The 24,565-nt window shown below is 50.3% G+C and overlaps 1 protein-coding gene, 1 long non-coding RNA gene and 1 pseudogene across 21 annotated transcripts in view; all 3 read left to right on the top strand.

Annotated features, from left to right (window-relative positions):
- Nucleotides 1–2,402: 2,402 nt before the first annotated feature.
- LOC144329996 (small ribosomal subunit protein eS17-like) lies at nt 2,403–3,308 on the top strand (annotated as a pseudogene).
- A 54-nt stretch (nt 3,309–3,362) lies between these two features.
- PPCDC (phosphopantothenoylcysteine decarboxylase) overlaps nt 3,363–24,565 on the top strand; it is a 28,369-nt gene continuing 7,166 nt past the window's right edge. For 3 of the 20 annotated variants that reach the window (XM_077939961.1, XM_077939965.1, XM_077939967.1), the window contains exons 1-3: nt 3,597–3,698; nt 7,231–7,345; nt 8,588–8,794. In XM_077939961.1, coding sequence (XP_077796087.1) covers nt 7,319–7,345; nt 8,588–8,794 — 234 coding nt within the window. In that variant the 5' untranslated portion in view covers nt 3,597–3,698; nt 7,231–7,318. Of the gene's footprint in view, nt 3,699–5,694; nt 5,734–7,192; nt 7,670–7,999; nt 8,795–14,331; nt 14,750–24,565 lie in introns of those variants that run through there. The other 17 variants (XM_015142741.3, XM_028851144.2, XM_028851145.2 and 14 more) reach the window with 10 other exon arrangements.
- Nucleotides 12,027–24,095, top strand: LOC144329998 (uncharacterized). The gene is made up of 3 exons (XR_013395805.1): nt 12,027–12,858; nt 17,027–18,010; nt 22,893–24,095. It is a non-coding gene; the product is annotated as an uncharacterized LOC144329998 (long non-coding RNA).

Genomic DNA, 24,565 nt, shown 5'->3' on the forward strand with positions numbered 1-24,565 from the left:
CTTACTGCCTTCCCTGAGGAGTTGGGACATGCTGGGCAGTTGTCAGATGTAAAGGCACAGCTGGAGCAGAGGGCATGTCAGTAATGATTGGTCCCTGGGGAAGGTCTGGCTGGCTCCAGCACACTGGGGCATCTAGGTGTCTCTCAGTGACTGTTGGATTCCTGGGAGCAGTAGCTGTTCTGTTTGGATCTGGTAGAAGGGACAGGGGCTCAGAGGGCTAGGCCCAGAGGGAAGGTCAGAGGAGAAGGCAGGCAGGGCCCAGTGAGAGGGGAGCATGCCTTCCCCCACCCTGACTTGCTGTTGGTCACAGGGCAGTTCTGGGCACTTGAACTCAGGGCCCAAGCAGAAGCACAGGCCCAGTCCTGGCTGCAAGCACAATGGCCTGAATGGGATTTCAGGTTAGGTGGGGTGGGAGGCGAGGCTCTCTGGCTTTAGTTTTGTTTTGTTTTCCAAATCAAGGTAACTTGCTCCCCTCTGCCTACAGACCTTGGTCTTGGCTTGTCCTCACCCAGTCAGAACTCCCTAGCACTTTCAGGAGAGTGGCTTTAGGCCCATGGGGCTGTTCTATTCCAAGCAGTATAAGAACATGGCTGGTAGAGGCTCCAGCTGTGTGCAGGGCCTGAAGGGGAGTGGGTTCTCACCCAAAGAGCATCTGCCCATTTCCCACCTTCCCTTCTCCCAACAGAAGCCTGCCTGAGCTGTTTGGACAAAAATCCAAACCCTGCTTGGCTACTCTGGCCTGGCTTCAGCTTGGAACCCAACACCTAGGCTTCCAGGCCACCCTGAGCCAGGGACCTCTGGAAGTTCTCTTCCTGATGGTCCTTTAGGTTTGGGCCACAAAATATAATTACCTCTCCTCTCTCCCATTTTCTCTCTAGGGAGCAATGGTCACAGTCCCTGGTACCTGAAAAGGGACCCTAGGTCTAGGCCCTTCTTCCCTTTCCCTTCCTCTCTCTTACCTGAGACCTTTGGCTCCCTTTTCCTTCTCTCTCTGGTGGCTCCAGGAGGCCTGTGATCTAGCTCCCTGCTTAGCACCCATGACCTGTTGGATGTTACCTCCAATCAATATCCTGTCCTACCTGCCTCTTTGGCTCAGACCTATATGGCCACGCTCTGGCTTTACCCTTGGGAAAGCCTGATCCTGGTGTGTGGCCCAGCTTGTTCAGGCCCTGGGATGCTGCATCTCCAGGCAACTATGCACTCTCCCAGGGAGGGAACCAGTATGAGAAGTGGGGGCAGGGCACACATTTCATCTTTGCAGGAAGGTCTGGCCTGGGGTCAAGTGGAGGAGGGCCCAGGTCAGTTCTGGGGTCCCAGTGACCTGCTTTGCTATTCTCCTGGTGCCGCTGCTGCTCCCTATTTCTGGAGCTGGATGTTCCCCAGCTGGCAGTTGAGCTGCCTGAGCCAATGTGTCTGTCTTTGGTAACTGAGTGAACCATAATAAAGGGGAACATTTGGCCCTGTGTGTTCTGCTGTGCCATGTGTCTTCCTGTGGGCTTGCGTGGAGCCTCACGGCAGGCTGTGGGGCAGGGGCATGAAAGTATGGGGGCTGGGTGGGTCTGTGGTCTGTCATTCCTGGGATCTAGAGCTATACGACCCTGTGTGGCTCTTTATCTGATGCAGCCTTGCGTAGGTGATGAAATTGCCACCGAGGCCCCCTGCCTTGGGGGGAGGAAGTGGAAGAAGCAGGCTTGATCAGCCGGGCGTGGTGGCTCACGCCTGTAATCCTAGTACTCTGGGAGGCCAAGGCAGGTGGATCACGAGGTCAGGAGATTGAGACCATCCTGGCTAACAAGGTGAAACCCCATCTCTACTAAAAATATAAAAAATTAACCAGGCGTGGAGGTGGGCACCTGTAGTCCCAGCTACTTGGGAAGCTGAGGCAGGAGAATGGCGTGAACCTGGGAGGTAGAGCTTGCAGTGAGCCAAGATCACGCCTGGGAGACAGAGCAAGACTCCATCTCAAAAAAAAAAAAAAAAAAAAAAAAAAAAAAAAGCAGGCTGGATCCCTGGGTAAGGGATGGTTTGGCCCAGATGGTCCATTGCAGCCAAGGGCAGGGGTAGAGCAGAGGCCCCACCTCAGCTCAGGGCAGGGAACCCACAGCTGCTTTAGCCACCTCAATGAATACAGAGGTTTCTGGGGCCTGTGAAGGCTAAAAAATGAAAGGGGCAGGGAAGCATGCCCAATGTGCATTCTCCTGCTGCCTTCCCTTTGCCCATTCGATGCCCTCCACCTGGATTGCTGTTGGGATCCTGTATCTAAGCTCCTGGCTGTCCTTCAAGATTCATCTCAAGTCACTCCTTCAAGAAGGCTTTCCTGCCTGGAGGTGTTGCTTCCTCATGGAGGATCTTACCCTGTCATTTTCTGTGTCCCTGTTTGTGTCAAGAACAGGGACGCATCTGATTTATCCTGTATCCTGTGTGTATCCTGTGCACCTAAAATAGAAGAACCTTGGTAAATATTCAGCATTAAGTGCCCCGAGCCCTCTTTTACTAAGGACCTGCCAACATGGGCCCCATTCACACTAACACCGTGAAGATGGCCCTTTTCTATATTCCGTCATAAAAAAGTACTACACGCACCCGGGCAGCAACTTCCACACAAACAAGCACATGTGAAAGGAGATCACCATTATTTCCAGCAAAAAGCTCCCCAGGCCTGGGTGCGGTGGCTTACTCCTGTAATCCCAGCATTTTGGGAGGCCAAGGTGGGCAGATTGCTTGAGCCTAGAAGTTTGAGACCAGCCTTGGCAATAGAGTGAGAACCCGTCTCTACAAAAAATACAAACACTAGTCTGGCATGATGGTGCACTCCTGTAGTCCCGGCTACTCAATAGGCTGAGATAGGAGGATGGCTTGAGCCCGAAAGGTGGAGGTTACAGTGAGCGGAGATAGCACCACTGCACTCCAGTCTGGGTGACAGAGCCAGTCCCTGTCTCAAAAAGGAAAAAAAAAAAAAGCTCCCCAACAAGATAGCAGGCTAGAACATGCATGTGATGAAGGTGATATGAAGGGCTCAGTGAGAGGTATCTCCATCAAGTTGCAGGAGGAGAAGAGAGAAAGGAGAGGTGATCATGTTCCCGAGGTCTCAGGCCTGGATCAGGAGATCACTGAAGTATTAACAGATCCTGATATTAAGGAAATGCTGATGTTTTTGGACTTTGGCAGTCTGTCCAACCTGCAGGTCACTCAGCCGACAGTGGGGATGAATTTCAAAACGCCATGTAGAGCTGTTTGAATCTTTTCGGGATACTGTAATATATTCAATAAACCTGGGACAACAGCAAAAAAAAAAAAAAAAAAAAAAAAAAAAAGGCTCCAAGCAACGAGCAGTGTGTATGGGGCTGATAGGAGTGAGGAGAGGCGGTCGGACAGTTATGCCAGCCCCTATCGAGAGTCCCAGCAATACAAAGAACAGGAAGCCAGGGTTTGCTCCAGGATTTCCCCAGTGGACTATAACTCCTGGAAGACAGAGAAGTGGACTACAGCTCCCAGAAGGCTGCGCGACACACAGCCCCCACGGTGCTCTCGTGAGGCGTGACAGTCAGATTCCGCGGGAGGGCGGCAGAAATACCGCGATATTTGGGGTCGACCCCGAGACGCGCCTGGCGCGGGTGAGCAGTGGAACGGGGCCGGGAAGCTGGGTTCTCGCGGCGGCGCGGGAGGAGAGGTTCGGGGAGCTGTGTCTGCGAGCGTGGGTCCGTGGCTGTCTGTGTGTGTCCTCACTTTCCCCTCTGTGGCCATGAAGCTCTGCTTGCGACTGTGCGTGGGTAGACGGCTGTGCATGTGTGCGACCTCCGTTTCCCGGCTGTACGGGTGGGGCCGCCTGGAGCAGGAGGGACTCCAGAGCCCGGAGTGGAGGGTTTCCATCTGTGCACGTCCAGCCCAACTTTGTGCTGCTCTGCGATTATTTGTCCAGCGTCGTTTAATCTAGTTTAAATGATGGCCGTGTCAGCTCCTCACACTTAGCGTTTACTCGGGCTGCCCAAAATACAAAGTGTATTTTAAAAGTTGGTAAAATTAAAAAAGGAAAGCCATGGGATATTGGAAGTAGCCCTAGGCCTGCCAAAAAGTGCAGAATGCCGTTTAAAAATTAGGCCAAATCTTGTCGAAAAAGAACTTCCTGCTGTCCTTGAAGTATTTGGAAGCAGGTGCTAGATGGTGAGCCGGAGAGGTTCCCAGGTTGGGGAAGTGGTGGGTGTCTTGGACCAGGGGTTTCCATCTCTCTCACAGTGGCTGGAAAGTAGCAGTACGCAATCACTGCCTTTCTAGTAGCCCACGTGTGTGAGTGTGTGTGTTAGATACATTCATCCCTCAGTATCCGCAGGGGATTGCTGTATACTTTTTTTTCTCATTCTGTGACCCAGGCTGGAGTGCAGTGGTGGGAACATAGCTCACCGCAGCCTCGACCTCTTGGGCTCAAGGGATTCTCTTGCCTCGGTCCCCTGTGTATCTGGAACCACAGGCATAAGCCACCACACCCGGCTAATTTTTATTTTATTTTACTTTTGTAGAGACAGGGTCTCACCATGTTGCTCAGGCTGGTCTCAAACTCCTGGCTCAAGCAATCCTCCTCCCTTGGCCTCTCAAAATGCTGGGATTACTGATGTGAGCCACCACATCAGCCTTCCCGTATACTCTTTTTTCTTTTTCTTTTTTTTTTTTTTTTGAGTCAGCGTCTTACTCTGTTGCTCAGGCTAGAGTGTAGTGGTGTGATCATAGCTCACTGCAACCTCGAACTCCCTGGGCTCACATGATCCTCCCACCTCAGCCTCCCAAGTAGCTGGGACTACAGGCCCAAGCTACCACGCCCCACCATATAATTTAAATCATCTCCAGATTACTTATAAAACCTGATACAGTGTAAATGCTATGTAAATAGTTACACACTTTTTTATTGTGGTACAATTTAATAATAATTTATTATTAAATTATACAATATAAATTACAATAATAATTTATTATTATCAACATATTTTGAAACAGTCTCTGTCACCCAGGCTGGAGTGCAGTGGCAAAAACATGGCTCACTGCAGCCTTCTAGGCTCAAGTGATCCTCCTGCCTCAGCCTCCCAAGTAGTTGAGACCACAGGCATGTGCCACCACACCTAATTTGTAAATTTTTTGTAGAGCTGGGGTCTTGCTATGTTGCCTGGGCTCAAGCAGTCCCCCCACCTTGCCCTCTTAAATTGCTGGGATTACAGGTGTAAGCTGGAGCAGAACCCTGGGCGGCTGGTAGTGAGGGGCTTTGATGTTAGGCTAAAGGATTCGGGCTCATAATGGATCTTGGATCCCTGCCTACCCACCACCCACTTCCCTTGTTTGGTTCTGCTTTGTCTCAGGCTCAGTTCTCATCCTTCCTGTATTGAGCTTGAATGTATACCCTGTCTGACCTTGCTTTCCTTGCTCCCGTCTTTAGTCTGTTCTGTGCCAGCTCCACCTTTGCCCATATAGGGACTGGCAGGTATCCCTGAAACCTAAAACTCTGCCCTGAATTAAACTCATCAGAGGAGACTTAAACACACAAGCCGAGGCTCTTTGCGCTGTCTGTCCCTGTCTTTCTAGAGGATAGAGAAGCTGCCATTTTTCTGGCTGTGGCTTGCCTGCTTGGCTTGGTGCCCTGGGATCTTGAGGCTCAGTAATCACAGCCTGTAGCCCCATAATCTGCCTGCTTGCCAACTCTTTTTGCTGCTCAGGAGTTCCTGTGAGTTCAGCAGAGCCCGGGGAAGTGAGGTACTGTCTCCAGCTACCCTTCCCGTGCAAATAGGTGACTCCAACAGGATCTGGTTAGAGTAATAGACTTACTGGTTTGGAATTTGATCCTCTTTGCAAGCAAACAAAGGAATCCTGCCAGCCGTCACCCTTCCTGGAATTCTCAGGTTGAACTGATTTGACCTCGCCTCCAAATGTTGGTTAAATGATCCACTTTCTATTCCTCAAGTATATTAAACACACACATACACACACACACCCTCTTTTTTAGGAAGGTAGGTAGGTTTGATCCTTAGCACAGCTTTACTAAGCAGGCTAAGTACTATATTTCGGACTATAGTGCCTGCTGTGGGGAAGCAGTTGAAGTCACTAACACAGATTCCTGCCCCAAATTTAACTGATTGCTTTCTGTAACCTGTTTCCTAGGAATGAGATCAGCTTGATGCGGATGAGGTTCAGGGGCCTCAGAGATAAAATTTGGCTTCTGGTTTTGCAGGAATCTACCTATCCTAGCACCAGTTGGCTAGGGTGGGACAGGGTCAGGGTTTGAGATCTGGCAGGTAGGTTTCCCTGGAGAATAAACAACGTGCTCCCATCATCTACCAATGATGTGTTCTGGGAAGCAGCTGGCTGGTAGGCCCTCTGTACCTTGTCAGATGCTAACAGGGTTCCCCACTCCCTGGAGTAAACTGAGTTCTCCAACTCTGACCAAGCATTGCCCTGCAGTGGAGCAAACATTGAGATTACTGGCAAATCAAACTTTGGGTGATCTTGCCCTAGGGAACCAGCCTGTGGTTAACCCCTGCTGAGAAGTGGGATAATGCAGCCAAGCATGATCCTCAGCCCACGTGGGTTGTGCCCAAGTACTGAAGGCAAATCCTGGGCAGAGAGGCTAGAGAGCCAAGGGGCCTGTGAGCGAAGAGGAGACAGGCCCCTGTGGATGCTCAGCCATGGAGGGAGCCATTGGGCGACTCACCAGCATTGCTTCCTGGGCAGCTGCCTGGGTTTCCCTTGCCCTGCTGGTTCTTTTTAAAGTGTATCTTCTAGGACCTTCTGTCTTGTACGGAGAGGCCCTTACTGCTCTCTTTCATGTATCGAGTCAAAGTTTCTGCTGGAAGGAGCTTCAGAGATCATCTGGTCCTACCTCTTCATTTTTCTGATGAAGGGACAGGTCCAGGGAGGGAATGACCCTGGACCAAGGTCACTCCAGGTCAGGAGCACACCATGGTCAGGGCCCAGGGCTTCTGATTCACAGGCTGGGTATCTGTCTTCTGCCCCACACTGCCTTGGAGGGTATAGTTATTCATTCAGCACATGTTCAGGACTGCCAGCTAGTGGACTGCTGGTTGGCAATTAGACTTGGTCACACATTCAGGGAGCTTGCTGGTGGAGGGAGAGGCAAGGAAACTGATGTGTAAATTGAGTCTGTGATCACCAAAAAGGTACATCCCAGGGAAGGACTGATATCAGATAATTTCAGACAGGTGTGATTCCTGTCTTCTCGAACTCAACCTACAGATTCCCCAGAGGCAGCTACTGTGTTTTCCACAATTCTTTTGCATGGTGTTCAGTGTAATCGGTCCTCAGTGATGGTTGCTGATGAAGCATGTTCTGCTGGCCCAACCTGCAACGTGTAGGTTTTGGTGTCCATCAGCCATATTATCAAGAGCACTCACTTCTAGCAACGTCTGAGAGTCAGAGGAAGAAGCAAACCAGCTGGTCTCCTGGGGTGGCCTGCATCCTCTTTATGCTGGTTTCTTCTTGGGCTTTGATTTGTACGGTGGTGCCCATCTTGATTAACAAACAGGGACAGAGAGGTAAATCTCCTGGCTCCCTGGAGCACCCAAACCTCCTTGTTGCCCAGGGTTCCACCACATGAGCATCTTTGGAACCCATCCTCTCCTAGTCCAGTCTCTCCATTAGCCCAGTCCACTGCAGCAGCTCCTCTCACCCTCCAGTCTCTCCATTAGCCCAGTCCACTGCAGCAGCTCCTCTCACCCTCCAGTCTCTCCATTAGCCCAGTCCACTGCAGCAGCTCCTCTCACCCTCCAGTCTCTCCATTAGCCCAGTCCACTGCAGCAGCTCCTCTCACCCTCCAGTCTCTCCATTAGCCCAGTCCACTGCAGCAGCTCCTCTCACCCTCCAGTCTCTCCATTAGCCCAGTCCACTGCAGCAGCTCCTCTCACCCTCCAGTCTCTCCATTAGCCCAGTCCACTGCAGCAGCTCCTCTCACCCTCCAGTCTCTCCATTAGCCCAGTCCACTGCAGCAGCTCCTCTCACCCTCCAGTCTCTCCATTAGCAGGGTCCCTTTGACACTATCACTAGGTGTCAGCACCATCTTTCTAAAACCGAAACTCCTCACCCTGGCCCTCGCTGCCCATGGCATTCTGGCCTCACCCCGACTTTCAGCCTCACCTCCTACCCCTCCACCACCCCACATCACACTCTGGCTTCACTACTAAGGCACTCCCTGTTCCCCAACCTGCCGCACTCCTTCAGGACTTTCACCTTTGCAAGATTGTACCTTCTTTTGAAGTGATTTCTTCCCATCTCTGAAAAACTAACTCGTCCTTCAGGACTCAACCCTAACATCATCTTTTCTGGGATGCAGCCTCTGACTTCCAGAGATGGTCACTCTGAGCAGCCACGGCACCTGGTACAGCCCTTCCCCACAGCACTGCAACATTCCCTTGTGACTGACTGGCCCAGGTGTGGGGATGGCATCTCACTTTCTTTTCAAACTGTGTGCTCCCTGAAGCCGGGACTGCTGATCCCTTTAGCTGCCTCAGCCTCTGGCCTGGGGCCTAACACGTGGTGCTGCATACATTCTGGTCAGGTATATGAATGAAGAGGGTGGCCCTTGTTCTGCTTTTAGATCCTAAATCCTGACAGCTTTATGGAGCCCAGGCCTGGCAGGCTCCCAGAACTTGAAGCCACCAGACCCCACATGGAACCAAAGGCCTCCTGTCCAACTGCTGCACCCTTGGTGGAGAGAAAATTCCATGTTCTTGTGGGTGTCACGGGGAGTGTTGCAGCCCTGAAGTTGCCTCTTCTGGTGTCAAAGCTTTTGGACATTCCTGGGGTGAGTATCCTCACCAGACAAGCATGGCAGCCTCCGGCATGGGAGGCCAGTGCTCCTGGGGACGGCCCATTGTTCTGCAGTGGGTGCAATTTTCTTTTTCTTTATCATGTTAATCATGCTTGTGGAGGTCCTGTGTGTGTAGTGCTCTGTGGAGGATTCGGGAGACAGAGACCAGTGTCCATTGTAACCAGGGGCTAGATTAGATAGTACAGACAGAGCCTGAGGGGAGGCTGGGAAGGGACCCGGTGAACGGAGGGTTTGGGCTCCCATACATTAACCCTGAGAATCTGTGAAGTCCTGTGTGGGAGGAGGGCTGGTTGGAGAAGTGCAACAAGTTCTTAGTACCCATTCCTGCCTTGGGCTCCCCCACCCCCACTTTCATTCCATCTTGAACACTGCGGCAGTGTTCTCCCTCCTTGTGAGACCCCATGGTTGTCCTGTCAGTCAAATGCTCTGAAACCCCATTGCCTGAAGCTCTAGGTTCAAACTTTGCTCCTTCAGGCATTCAGAGATGCCCCAGGGGCCCCCAACTGTGTGCTGGGGTCAGGGACTCTAGTCCCCGTCCTTGGCCAGACCCTCAACTTGGATCTATTTTCTATATTGGATTTATTTTCTTTGGGTGCAGAAGTTCAAGGCTTTAAACAGCGTGAAATCTAACAGGCAGTGGCCCCACTTCCTATGTTCCGCCTCCAGGGCCCTTTGTTGGTCTGTCTTACCTCCTTGGTCTTTGCGTGGCTGGGCCCTGCTGGGCTGGCTGCCCTCTCTGCTCCTCTCCCGCCTTTTCACATTCTGTGCAAAGCCTTCCCTGACTGCCCCAGCCCAGTCCCTGTGGTTTTGGCCCCTTCTTTTAAACTCATTTGACATAGAACTATAGGTTGCCTTAGACACTGCTAATGTTACTGGCCCCTAGTTTTGGTGGGGTCTTGTGAAGTTGCTGGGACCCAGGCCTGGCTTTTCCCTCTCTTGTATCAGCTGAGCACCCAAGGTGCAGTGGCCCAGGCAGCCATATCTGGCATGTCCAGCAGGGGGCGGTGCTTACTCACAGTGGTCCCATCAGCTGGGGCTGGTGGTCCCATCAGCTGGGGCTGGGCTGGGAAGTGTTTCACTTTTTTACTTTCCACCAACTTCCACCCAGAAAGTCACCCCGTCACCCCACCCCCAGGGCTGGGATAAGCCATGAAGCTGCTAGCCAGGGATGACAGCTGGCCAGAGTGGGGGAGGGAGGAGAGTCTCGTGGCACTCTGAGACTGGGTGCTGCACTTTTAGGGCAGTACTGCTTAGGCCCAGCCACCCCCTTTGTACCCAGAACCACTGGTAGGAGCTGGCCAGCTAGAGCCGTGAGGGCGGGAGGCCTGGAAGGGTTTGCAGCAGTGAGAGCCTCTGCCACCACCCCCTGGGGAGGGAGGGAGCCATGCAGTTCCCTTTTCCCATAGCCCCAGAGCAAGTGAGTTTCCGGACTAGGGGTGGATAGGGGCGGGGAGTCCTATCCCAGGAAACAGATGGGCAGCCTCAGAACGGAGGGAAATGGCAACCCCACCGCTTCCTCCCATCCCACACAGCCAGCGTTTGGCTGGGGGGCGGTGTGTGGAAAGGGTTGCCTGGAGCGGGGAGGCGATCGAGCCCACCCCAGGGCTTTTTAGCCTGGGCCCCATGGGAGGGCAGGCCATGTCTGGAACAGGACTTGGCTTCCCCTCTCTGGTTGGAGTTGACGCCAAAAGTGAGGCAGCCAGAGGGCACTGAACTGGGAGGGAAGGCTCCCCGACTCAGCCTCTTGGAGCCTGCCTTTCCCATTTGAAAATAAGGCTGATTCCTGCTACCCATCCCCCAGGCTCTTGTCAGGCTCCCTGAGATGTTGGCTGGGGTGGGAGGGGTCACAGATGAAATAGTCCTGTGCCAGTGACTTGGTGCAGAGCCTGGCATGTTGAAGCACTCGGTTGTGTGTGTTTGCTGGCCATCACCGTGTCCTTTCCCCTTGTTCATGTCCTTTGGGCCAGCCACATGGTGTGGGGCAACCCCACTGGGAAGAGCCATGGAAGCCACAGTTCACCTGCACTTGTGGAGGGCCCATGCCTTTCATCTGCAGGGAGACAGCTCTCCAAGCCTGGCTTTGCTTATTGGGGCCTTCCTGAGGTGTGGGATCCAAAGGTAATCCCTGGATTGCCTTGTGTTGGCCCCAGTGGTGGCGTCTACCCCTGCACACTCCCCTGGATTTCCTGATGGCCCCGATCTCCACACTGCCTCCTGCTGGATCTCCTGCAGGAGCATCATTGTCCCTTGGAGCAGTCACTTTCAGCTCTTCGCCTGCCGAGTTGTGGGTTCGCATGCTCAAGGCTTTCTGGAACTACCTTAGGTACCTCCAGATTTGGTCTAGCACATGAACAGCTGGGGTGTGGGCTGCAGGGAGCTGGGGGATTCTACAGATCTGGCCCATCACTGTTTCTGATTGACCAGCATGTCCAGACATCCCGGGAAAGCCGCTAACCTCAAGGTAGCCAAATCAGGGAGACTGTGAGGGGTGCTGGAGAGACATGGATTAGGCACAAGCCACACACACCAGCACGATGGGGAGAGTAGTCACTAGCAGAGACGACCTTGAGTATGTTGGGGCAGATGGGCAACCGTGTCACAAGAGAGGCAGCTGAGCACATTTCTGATGCTGGGACGCTGGGCAAGTCAGTTCTTTTTGGCCATAGTTTTCTTATCCACACAGTGAAGGACGGGCAGGTTCTCAAATGATCCATCTCCAGGGTCTCTTCTGGCACTGGTGTTAGAATATTCTAGATGTGAGGGCAAAAAGGACTAGGACCCAAAGGCAGCCTGAGAGAAGGTCCTGGGGCCCAGGAACTTCAGGGGGATCGGGGGTTTTGTAGTTCCATGGTTGTCATGTAATTGAGTGGCAGTAAAATCTGGTTTGTCAGCTCAGGCAGTTTATTCCCTGGGGTTGGCAGCCTGGCCCGTGCAGGGGAGCAAAAATGGCTTTCCTCCATCTTGCTAGGCTGCTTGGCTGGGCTATGAGTTCAACTGACTTATAAACAAAATTAACAGGACTGGGTGCAGTGGCTCACTTTGGGAGGCTGAGGTGGGCGGATCACTTGAGGCCAGTTCAAGACCAGTCTAGCCAACATGGTAAAACCCCAACTCTACTAAAAATACAAAAATTACCCGGGCGTGGTGGGCGCCTATAATCCCAGCTACTCGGGAGGCTGAGGCAGGAGAATCGCTTGAACCCGGAAGGCAGAGGTTGCAGTGAGCTGAGATTGTGCCACTGTACTCTATTCTGGGTGACAGAGCAAGACTCCACCTCAAAACAATAACAACAACAAAAAACAAGATCAACAGGAGAAAACCATATTTAATTACATAATCTGCACGTGGGTGTACCACAAAATATGAGATTCCCAGAAGGGTGAGATGACTGAAGCCTGTATAGCAGCCTGAGTTACAGAAGGAAATAGGGGCTTGGGGCTTCTGGGGGTGGTGGCGACACAAGTTATGGGAGGGTGAGGGGAGGAATTGTACAGTGAATAAACGTCTTGTTAGGCAGATAAAAACTTCTCAGATAATGAAAGATGCCTCAGCAGATTGTCAATAAGTCAGTCTTCCCTTCTCAGGGAGGGGGACTCAGGACAAGGGGCATCCCTCTTTAGGCAGATAAGAGAAGTTCAGAGAAAGTTCCTCCCTGCATCTGTTTTTTCCCAAGTGTCTTCAGGTTTGAAATAATCAGCATGCCAAAGCCACATATTATGGGATGGCATTTCCTGAACTCCTTCATCCACACCCTTTAAACTTGGGAGGAGAAGGCAGATATCGCCCTAGCTTTTGCCAGGGCAGGTGTCAGCAGAATTCAGAGCCAAAAGGGGATTTCTAAAGATAGAGAAAACCCCCGACTCAAGGAGTCAGCAGGCCTCGGGCTCAGAGGAGGATACATTTCTAGGGTGTCCGTCGGGACATCCAGGTCTGTTGAGGGTGAGGAAAAGAAGGCTGTGCTCATAGGTAGTGTGGAGTAAATTCTGACTTTCTGGAGGACCACTTGACAGTATTGAGAGAAATTAAACATGTTCATAGCCCTTGATTTACCCACAGGATTAAACCCTGTGGGGTGTATTTACAAAATAAAAGGATGTTCATTATAGCATTATTTATAATTTCAAAGCAAAACTGGAAGCAAACAAAATGTCCAGCAGTAGAGAGCTGTGGTGCCCTTATGATTTATGGGACAATCTCTCAGTGAATTACTTGGCAATGTTTCAGAAAAATGGGGTGGCTCTCTCTGTGCTAATGGGAGCAATCCTCAAGATAGAAGCGGAATAAGCAAGGTGTAGGAGCTAGTGAACTGGACCCCCAGGCCAAATTCGGCTCAATGCCTGTTTTTGTATAGCCTCCAGCTAAGAATGATTTTTATATTTTAATTTTTATTATTTATTTTTGAGACAGGGTCTTGTTCTCTTGCTCAGACTGGAGTGCAGTGGTGTGACCACCACTCACTACAGCCTCGACCTCCCAGGCTCAAGCAATCCTCCCACCTCAGCCTCCCAAATAGCTGGGAGTGCAGGTGTGCCATCACACTCCACTAACTTTTTTGCATTTTTTTGTAGATACAGGATTTCGCGATGTTGCACAGGCTGGTCTCAAACTCCTGGGCTCAAGTGATCTATCTGCCTCCACTTCTCAAAGTGCTGGGATTACAAGCATGTGCCACTGTGCCCAGCTTGATTTTTACATTTTTAAATGGTTGAATCAGAAGAAAAATAGTATTTTGTGACTTATAGAAAAAGTGATATGAAATTCAGATTTCAGGTCCAAGACAATTTACTGGAACACAGCCATACCCATTCATTTACGTATTGCCTATGACTGCATTCGTGCTACTACAGAGTTGAATCTTGCAACAAAGCCTAAAATATCATCTGGCCCTTTATAGAGAAGGTTTGCTGACCCCTGGTACGCAGCCTGATTCCTTCTGTGTGTTTTTTTTTTTTTTTGAGACGGAGTCTTGCTCTGTCGCCCGGGCTGGAGTGCAGTGGCGCAATCTCGGCTCACTGCAAGCTCCGCCTCCTGGGTTCACACCATTCTCCTGCCTCAGCCTCCCGAGTAGCAGGGACTACAGGTGCACACCTCCACGCCCAGCTAATTTTTTTGTATTTTTAGTAGAGACGGGGTTTCACTGTGTTAGCCAGGATGGTCTCGATCTCCTGACTTGTGATCCACCCGCCTTGGCCTCCCAAAGTGCTGGGATTACAGGCGTGAGTCACCGCGCCTGGCCTCTATGTGTTCTTATACTGACTTACTGCGCACAGTTTTTTCCTCTGGAGGTGGTTACTCTTGTGGAGGGGGACCGGTAGAGGAAGGGAAACTTGGATTTTTCATTTTGTATCATTCTGTTCAGTTTTAATTTTCTAACCTATGTGTATATTTGTGTGTGTGTGTGTGTGTGTGTGTGTGTGTGTTTTTTTTTTTAGTCAGTGGGGCTTTTGGTGGGAATATTGTGGAACATTCTTGGTAACTTTGTGCTTTTTTTTTTTTTTTTTTTTTTAAAGTGCTCACTGAGGAAAGAGCAGACAACATAAGGCCTGGTTTGATGATTTCCTTTTTGTTCTGGGTGGGGGCCACCTGCCCGCTCTGTGTCCTGATGTGGAAACTCTGAGACCTTTATTTGTGTCTCCACCTGCTTGGCTGGCTCCTTCCCCCTCTGGCCTGCAGCCCTGTCGCCTGCTCCCCTAGGGACAGAGCTCTGTCGGCCACTGGTCAGAGGGTCCTGCACCCCAGGGTCCTTCCCTGATTGCCCAGAACAACGTCCCTGTGCAGGGCCTCCATAGACCACCTCTCTGGTTTCCTTCTGGAGAATTTTCTGGAGTTGGGGAAGCACACAGAAGGGTTGGCATGAGAAGCTGGCACAACCCGAACACCAGCTCCCCCAGGGGCAGATGAGAGAGCGGCTGTTTCCTGCAGAGCCAGGTGGGAAAGGGTCAGGGTCACAGAAGGGCTGGGGTGGCACAGTGAACTGGATGGACCCCTACCATGTGGTCTAAATGGCTCATGCATGGGTCATAAGAGGAAACCAGGGACACAGGAAGAAGGGCTCGCCCACGGCCTTCCAGGGAGTAAGTGAGTTAGCAGAACTGGGGGCTTGAGGCCAGGTTTTCTGGGTCCTATCAGTGAGTGAATTGAGGAGCTCAGACTTGGAGCTCATTCTCTGCTCAAGCTCACCAGTGCTTGAGGATGGTGGAATTTGTGGATTCCTATCTTGGTCTGCCTTGCAGTTAGGAGTTACCTGTACCCCACCTATCTGTTAGACTGAGCTGCAGCAGAGGGTAGAGCTTGGATCTTATCAGCCTTGCCCCCACCATATAAGAGGCTTAGTAAATGTTTGCCGAGTAGAGGCATCATCATAAGCCATGGAACCCACGGAGCCAACCGGAACTCCCTTGGGGGTTTTGTTAAGGAGGCCAGCCACCTCCTTCACAGCTCCCGTGCCTCATGTGCCAACTGCACTGGGCCCCAATAATCCTTTGTCCTAGAATGTACCTGCCACTCCCATGCTCAGGTTAGTGTTACTTCTTGGCTGGCCGCTAGGTCCTGGGCACAGATCTGGAGCATGCCAGCGTCAACACTGGTAGACCCAATGTCAGGGTCCTCTGCTGTGCATCCTGGTCCTAAGGACTGGGCCACCAAAGCCCTGGGTTCCTTGCCTTGTCACAGCTTAAGTGCAGGGCTACCACTTCCTCTTTAGAATCCTCCTTTGTCTCCAGTGGAGGCATCATCACGCCCTACTAGAAACACCTGCTCTCCAGCCACTCAACTGCTGGTTCCACTTGGGCTCTTCTCCTTTTCTTGTATATGCCAGAGCTGTGCTATCTGATATATTTAAATTTTCTTGTATATTCCAGAGCTGTGCTATCCGATAAATGTAAATTTGAATGTGGCAGCCGCTTGCCACATTCAAATTTAAATTAATTAGAATTTAATAAAAAATTCAGTTCTTCAGTCACAGCAGCCACACCTCAGGTGCTCAGTGGCCACACATGGCCAGTGCTGCCACACCGTACGGCACATGTAGGGCCGTTCCCATCATTGCAGAGATGGAAATGCTCTTCATGGATAATGCTGTAGAGTTGTGGTTCTCAATGGGGGCAATTTTCCTTCCCAGGGCACATTGGATAATGTCCAGAGACATTTTTAGTTGTCCTAACTTAGGGGTGGTGGTGCTACTAGCTCTTGGTTCTAGTGGGTAGAGGCCAGGAATGGGCTTGGCAGTGGAGACTCAGGCCATGGGATTTGTCTCATCCCGTGGCTGCGAAGTGCCTCTCCACGGGTTCCTTTGATAATCTTCCCCAGAAGTAGCCTGGCCACACTAAGGGCCTGAAGTAGAAACAGGAGGTATCACTCTAAATCCTGATTCCATTTCTCCTGACCAAACCCAAATCAGGATTCCTGATGTTTCTTCAGCAAAGAAAAGGAAACCAGACTTGCCAACTGGTTTCGGGAAGGAATCTCTATACATGCTAGATAAAATGCAGGCAGCTTATGTAATAGGGTCTGTCCTAGCCTCAGTCACATACACAAAGAGATTCAGTTTAAAAATATTAGCTGTAAAAACTTTTCTCAGGTAGGCCGAGCATGGTGGCTCACGCCTGTAATCCCAGCACTTTGGGAGGCTGAGGTGGGCGGATCACCTGAGGCCAGGACTTTGAGATCAGCCCGGCCAACACGCTGAAACGCTGTTTCTATTAGAAATATAAAAATTAGCTGGGCATGGTGGTGCACAACTGTAATTCCAGCTACTTGGGAGGCTGAGGCAGGAGAATCTCTGGAACACAGGAGGCGGAGGTTGCAGTGAGCCGAGATAGTGCCACTGCACTCCAGCCTGGGCAATAGAGCAAGACACTGTCTCAAAAACAAAAAAAAAAAACAAAAAAAAGAGGAAAAAACTTGTTTCTAAGTGATGTCAGCAGGGGACCAAGCCAGGAGCTACCTTTCAGGAATTCTGTAGCATATGGGAGATTCTTTTTTAATGCCCAGCCCTGCTTCTACCAGGACCCACAAAGGTGTAAGAGAAAGCCAAGGAAGGCTTCTGCCCTCAGGGAGTTTCTGCCCTGCTGGGGTTCCTTGGCATTTGCTGGGAAGAGGTCAAGGTACATGAGTAAATGGTCAGAATTATTTAGTATTATAGAAGGTAACACAGGCCTTTTTTTTTTTTTTTTTTTTTAAAGTGTGTACAGACCCAGGGCCCAGCCCTTGGCTCCCAGGACCTTTTGGTGGAGTGAATGAAAATAAAAGAACAAAGCCCATAGGGCTGATGAATCAGATCAAGTGACATCCCTCTAAAACCAGAAAAACTAGTCTGGGCCTGCTAGACAACACTGGGGTCAGTCAGGGTCACCTCCAAGGAGAGTCAGCTGCTTCAGTGGGTCAGAGGTGAGGCATCAGGAAGGACCCGCCCATCACATATATTTCACATTACTCCTTAGTGAAGACCTTGACCCCAGGAGGCTCCCTAACAATGTGACTGTGTAACCTGGGAGGGTGGCTAGAGAGTGGAGCCTCTGAGAGGTAAGGCAAAGAGCTTAGAGGGAAGATCTCAAGCAGGGTGAGAGGCTTAACAGGACCCGGGTTGGAGCTCCCCAGGGGACAGTGGGGGCTTAAAGGCTCTGAGACCTTGAGTGATGGTGTAGGGAAGAAAGAAAGGGTAGAGCTGAGAGGGAGGAGAGAACCCCCTGAGTCAAGGGCATTACCTATTTGGGGATTTTTTTTTTTTTTTTTAGGTTTTTATTGATTGATGATTGATTGATTATATTTTTTTTGTAGAGAAGAGGTTTTGCCCTGTTGCCCAGTCTCATCCCAAACTTCTGAACTCAAGCAGTCCGCCCACCTCTGCCTCCCAAAGTGCTGGGATGACAGGAATGAGCCACCATGCCTGGTGCCCAATTTGGGGATGATTCTGAAGTCCAGCACTAGGCAAGGTCCTCTGCTTTGCGAACTGGAAGATGGTTTTGGGAGTTGGGGAGAGTGGAGGACCTAGATCTTCAGGAAGTAGCTTTCCAAATTTCAGAATAGAGGCGATGAACCCGATGAACCTGGGACGTTCTTTTTTTTTTTTTTTTTGAGATGGAGTCTCACTGTGTCTCCCAGACTGGAGTGCAGTGGCGCGATCTCGGCTCGGCTCACTGCAAGCTCTGCCTCCCGGGTTCACGCCATTCTCCTGCCTCAGCCTCCCGAGTAGCTGGGACTACAGGCGCCCACTACCACACCCGGCTAATTTTTTGTATTTTTAGTAGAGACGGGGTTTCACTGTGTTAGCCAGGATGGTCTCGATCTCCTGACCTCGTGATCCACCCACCTCGACCTCCCAAAGTGCTGGGATTACAGGCGTGAGCCACCGCGCCCGGCCACCTGGGATGTTCTTAAGTAGCAAATAGTTCAGGATGGTTAGGAAGCTCTTAGAAATGAAAGATGGGGGTCCCATGAGCAGAAGCAGGCAGTGTATCAGGAGAGATGTGGTCTCTGGCTACCTGAAACCTTCTGTTGAAGGAGTTGGAAAACAGTTAAGTGGAAGGGAGGACATGTAACTAGAGATGAAGGAAGAGTGTGGTCCAGAGCCCCCCCGGGTGAACTGAAGCTTGTGGCAAAACTCAGGAGGCTCGAGAGGGCTGTTTTATGTATTTGGAAGAAGAACAATGAAGCAGTGTCTGGTGCTGGAGGTCAATGGTAACATTAGCAGAGGACAAGAAGAAATGGGAGGGGCTGGGCGCAGTGGCTCACTCCTGTAATCCCAGCACTTTGGGAGGCAGAGACAGGTGGATTGCCCTAGCTCTGGAGTTCAAGACCAGCCTGGCCAACATGGTGAAATCCTGTCTCTAGTAAAAATACAAAAATTAGCTGGGCATGGTGGTGCACACCTGTAATCCCAGCTACGTGGGAGGCTGAGGCAGGAGAATCCCTTGAACCCGGGAGGTTGCAGTGAGCCGAGATTGCACCACTGCACTCCAGCCTAGGTGACAAAGTGAGTCTCTCTCTCTTTTTTTTTTTTAACAAAAAGAAATGGAGGGATTCTTTGATCTCATTTTGTTCATCTTCTCTTTTGAGCTTGTAGTGGTAGGAGGGACCTGAACTGAGGGTGGGTGATTCATCTCCTGTCCTGGGAAAGTTCTCTCCTGGGGTGCTAGGGAACTGTGGTTGGTGACCTACAGGAAGTGTGGGAAATGTCAAAAGGGGTCAGGGGCAGGAGATGGCTAATGTCCATTTATCAAAAAGGTGAAGGAGGTGAGCTCTGCAAATTGCTACAGATGAGGCTTGTAAATGCTAAGAAAAGCTAGATTGGGATCACTAGGAACAAGGCATATTGATTTTAGTTTATGTTTTGGATAGTAGCAAAGTATTTTTCGATTTAGATGAGGCCTTTGATGGAATCCTAGGACCTCTTCCTAGACTGCCTGGGGATGTTGTCAGCATGTTATATATAACCAGTGAAAGATCCAACTTGGAAACAGTTTCTTCTTGGTTCTTTCTTACCCCTTGCTCTGCTGCCACACCCACTTCTGTGGACCTTGTGGATGGCCTCTGCCCTTGACTTTGTTCTGTTCATAATTTGGATTAGTGTCTCTGGGGGCTACTGATGGTGGTGCTGGCTGAGAGGAGGAGCAACAGGATTGAGCTCTCAGGAGCTCTCTGTAGGCTGAGCAAACAGCAGGCCAACTCTGATAAGGGGAAATTTGCCAGGGACATGTGAGGGACTGCATTTGGGACCAGAAAAATAACTGCTCAGATACAGCCTGGCGCTTGTGCCTAGTAGCAGCATGAATGAGAAGAATTTTTTTGAGTTTTTGCTGATTGCAAACTCCATACATCAGCAGGGGGATGTGGCCACCAGAAGAGCTGCTGTGGGTTCAGGCTGCATCGATAGACATGATGCTCTGGTTTCTTCATGAACCTAACAGTGGGGATGCCTTCTCCCACCCCTGCAGGCAGAGTAAATGGCTCTCACCTGTGGGTTCTTCACTTCTGGAAAATTTAATTTATTTTTAATTTTTTTGGTAATTATCTCCTCTCTCTTTTTCTGTTCTCTCTGGAACTCTTTAATCATCAAAATTTTTAACCTACTGAGTTGATTAGATTTTCTCATCTTTTTTCTACTATTATCCATCTTTTTTTTTCTCCTTTCTGGAAGATTTCTTTTAAACTTGTGTTGAATTTTTTATCTCACTGTTTATAATGTTAATTTCTAAGAGTTCTTTTTTGTTCCTTGAATATTCATCTTAAAAAGTGTTATGTTCTTGTTTTTTGGGTGTAATCTCTCATTTTTAAATTTTCTTCTCCCTCCATTGCCGCTGGGTTTCTATTTTCTGTTTGTGTAATCTCTTTCTTGCTAGAGGGCTCTCCTCAAATACCTGATACTCCTTGGCTGTTCTTATTTGGGTGCCAAAAGCTGATTGGAAACTGTCTTCACTGCCAGGGTACTCATCTGGTATTGAAATGTTTTGTTGGTGGACCTCTGAATTCCATATCTGAAGGTTTCCTTCCCTACCACATCTCCCTACTCCCAGGGTTATTTGTTTTTTCCAGACCAGTAGTCTCCTGCCTGGTTGACCTAGCATTCTTAGGGTCAAGTAGGGGAAGCAGGCTTGGGTCTCTCTGTTTGGTCTATAGATACTCACTTCTGCTCCGAGACTCCTTTGTCCTCTGTTGTGCTAACTCTTCAAGGGTAGTATGTCTGGCTGCCTGGGGTGGGAAGAAGAGCTGGGGGGACTTTAGCTGTTCCTTCTAACAGGTCAGGAACCAGTCCTTTTGTATTCAGCTGTCTTCCTCGTGCTCACCTTTGTGGTACTCACTTCCTCAAGTCCTAGGCTCCTGGGTTCTAATTGGCTTGTGTCTCAGTTACTGTGTAGGCTTTGGATATTTTCTTATCTAATCTAATCTGATCTGATCTGATCTAATCTAATCTAATCTTTTAGGATCTGCTCTGCTAGTGCTTCCTTTCACTTCCATCTTCTGAAAGCTCATTGGCATGTCTTAACTACTGTTGGTGGTTGTTCCTCTTCTTTTTGTTCTTGGGAGTTTCTTTCTTTTTTTCTTTTCTTTCTTTTTGAGACGGAGTTTAGCTCTTGTTGCCCAGGCTGGAGTGCAATGGCGCGATCTCGGCTCACTGCAACCTCCACCTCCCAGGTTCAAGCGATTCTCCTGCCTCGGCCTCCCGAGTAGCTGGGATTACAGGCATACGCCACCACATCCAGCTAATTTTGTATTTTTAGTAGAGACGGGGTTTCTGGCTGGTCTCAACCTCCGCACCTCAGGTGATCCGCCCGCCTCAGGCTCCCAAAGTGTTGGGATTACAGGCATGAGCCACCGCGCCGGCAGTTCCCTCCCCTCCCCTCCCTTCCCCTCCCCTCCCCTCCCCTCCCCTCCCCTTCTCTTCGACAAGGTCTCACTTTGTCACCCAGGTGGGAGTACAGTGGCATGATCTTGGCTCACTGCAGCCTCGACTTCTTGGGCTCAAGTGATCCTCCCACCTTGGCCTCCAGAGTAGCTGGGACTATAGGTGTGCGCCACCATGCCGGCTAATTTTTTTGTATTAAGGATGTGGTTTCACCATGTTGGTCTTGAACTCCTGTCCTCAAGCAATCTGCCTGCCTCAGTCTCCCAAAGTGCTGGGATTACAGGCATGAGCCACTGAGTTTAGATCGTTTCTTTTTTTTTTTTTTTTTTTTTTGAGACGGAGTCTCGCTCTGTCGCCCAGGCTGGAGTGCAGTGGCGCGATCTCGGCTCACTGCAAGCTCCACCTCCCGGGTTCACGCCATTCTCCTGCCTCAGCCTCCCGAGTAGCTGGGACTACAGGCGCCCACAACTGTGCCCGGCTAATTTTTTTTGTATTTTTAGTAGAGACGGGGTTTCACCGTGGTCTCGATCTCCTGACCTTGTGATCCGCCCGCCTCGGCCTCCCAAAGTGCTGGGATTACAGGCGTGAGCCACCGCACCCGGCTGAGTTTAGATCTTTTCTAAAAAATTACTTTGCTTTTATTTTAGTGGGTTTCTGGGAGGGAGCAGAGTTTACCTTATTTTAACTAAAAGCTTTTTCTTCTGTTTAACCTTTATATGTTCTTTTGCTTTAAATATATCTTTTTAGACAACATATTGATGGATTAAACAACATCCAAGATGAGAATCTGAATTTTAATCAAGGAGATAAGCCTGTTATATATTTACTATAATTATTATTATGTTAGAATTAACCTATGCTGTCTTATTTAATGCTTGCTTGCTTTTTTTTTTTTTTTTTTTTTGAGATAGGGTCTCACCCTGTCACTCAGACTGGAGTGTAGTAACTTGATCTCTGCTCACTACAGCCTCTGCCTTCCCAGGCTCAAGGGGGTCTGCCTACTTCAGCCTCCCGAAGGTAGCTGGGACTGCAGGTGCACACCACCATGCCTGGCTAATTTTTGTATTTTTTGTAGAGATAGGGTCTTACCATGTTGCCCAGGCTGGTGTTGAACTCTTGGGCTCAAGCAGTCTGCCCGTCTTGGCCTTCCAAAGTGCTGGGATTACAGGCATGAGCGTAATCCCATTACTGCTCCCGGCCAAATGGTTTATCATACGTTCTCTCTGCTTCTTTTTCTCCTTTTGTATCCTTTATGTGTAGATTGAATTTCCTTCTGTGGGTTTGAAAGGTGTAGGTTATTCTTCTTATGGTTACCCTGACTTATTATGCCCTCTCCTTTACCTTATCACTACCTTGTGTCTTCCCCACGAAAAAGACAGGCCTTCAGCATGGCCCCGCCCTGCCCTGCCCTACTCTCCCCACCTGTGCTGGCCCAGTGGCATCTCTAGGACTGGGTTCTGGGGAGGGATAAGGCAGCCCTCAGAACTGGGCAACACTTGTTCAGGGTCATCCTAGGGGGACTCCAGCATTCAGTCGGGGTTTGGTTTAAATGACCTCTAGGCCGGGCATGGTGGTTCATGCTTGTAATCCTAGCACTTTGGGAGGCAAGGTGGGTGGATTGCTTGAGCCTAGGAGTTTGAGACCATCCTGGGCAACATGGTAAAACACTGTCTCTACCGAAAATACAAAAAATTAACTGGGCATGGTGACATGCACCTGTAGTCCCAGCTACTCGAGAGGCTGAGATGGGAGGATCACCTGAGCCCAGGGAGGTTGAGACTGCAGTGAGCCATGATCACGCAACTGCACTGTATCCTGAGCAATGGAGTAAGACCCTGTCTGTAAATAAATAAATAAGTGACGGACCTCTGAAAAGGTCCCTGAGGATTTTTTTGCAGGTTCTGGGCATGGTAGATCCTAAGGGGGAGTGAGATGGAGAATGGACAAGTTAATAGAACTCAGAACCCCAGACTTTCTGAAGTTCTTCCTTAGTCTTCTTCTCTGAGACTTCTACTCCTTGGTCCTAGCTTTTTGCCTAGGTGCCGTGCCAATGTGTCACTCACTCCGTCCTGTACAATATACAGGAAGCAAGCGAGGAAGGGGTGCCTCAGAGAGACAGTAGTGAAGAATGAGGACAAGGTGAAATTGGCATGGGCACGCTCTACAGAGCGAGAGGCAGGCCTTAGGGCACCACGTCGCTCTCAAGTAGGAATGTGTGTCCAGCAGCGCCGAGCCTTCAGCTTTTCACAAGAACTGAGGAAATTGAATTTTCTATGCGAAATCTCCCAACTTGGACATGTTGGCTCAAAAATGTTAATGATCTTGTATAGGCCAAACAGCATGTCTGTAGGCTGGGTCTGGCCCAGACATGGCCCACGACTATAGCTCTGGCTGCTCGATGGTTCTGTCCTTGCCACCCTTGACTTTTCTTTTTTCTGGATAAATGTCCAGAGAAACAAATGTCCTCTCCTGACTCATTGGTTTCCCCCAAAGATGTGGTTTCCTACACTCCCCTCTCCCTGCCAGCTACTTCTTCTGGGCCCCTGTACTTTGCCAGCTTGTTAGTCTAAAATCTTGTTTTACAGGCTGGGTGCGGTGGCTCACACCTGTAATCGTAGCACTTTGGGAGACTGGGGTGGGCTCACACCTGTAATCGTAGCACTTTGGGAGACTCGGGTGGGTGGATCACCTGAGGTCAGGAGTTTGAGACCAGCCTGGCCAACATGGTGAAAAACCTCGTCTCTACTAAAAACGCAAAAATTAGCTGGATGTGGTGGTGTGCACCTGTAATCCCAGCTACTTGGGAGGCTGAGGCAGGAGAATCTCTTGAACCTGGGGGCGGAGATTGTGGTGAGCCGAGATCATGCCACTGCACTCCAGCCTGGGCGACAGAATGAGACTCCATCTCAAAAAAAAAAAAAAAAAAAAAATTCTTGTTTTACAAATGATGACCAACCCATCTAGTGCCCTTCACACTCCTGGGTGCTGTTTCTCACAGCCATGTGTTCTGTTAAGCAGATTGCAGGCAGCCCTGGTTTGCATTAGTAATTTCTTAGTGAATGGGTAGTGTGCGGGTAAACCTCATTCTCACCCCATGAGTGTAGGGCACACACAAGCTGGGTTTTCCAGGAGCCTGTCTGCAGCCTGTGCCCATGTTCCTAGAAGTACGTGAAGGGACACTGTCTGCCTTCTCTTGGGGGCGTGCATGCACAGAGGACATGCTGTGCCTCAGCCCCCAGTGCCTTGGCCTGCAGAGGGCAGGGCTGCTGTGTGGCACAGAACTCAGGACCTATGAGCCTCCTTGGGTGGCCCCTCCTGCCTGCTGTGGCCTCTGCAGCCCTGGCCTTGACTTCCTTTCCTGTCACTTGCGTGCCTCTGCCCCTGGGCCTCCCTCTGCCCGA

Source organism: Macaca mulatta, chromosome 7 (assembly GCF_049350105.2).
Source record: "Macaca mulatta isolate MMU2019108-1 chromosome 7, T2T-MMU8v2.0, whole genome shotgun sequence".
Taxonomy (NCBI): domain Eukaryota; kingdom Metazoa; phylum Chordata; class Mammalia; order Primates; family Cercopithecidae; genus Macaca; species Macaca mulatta.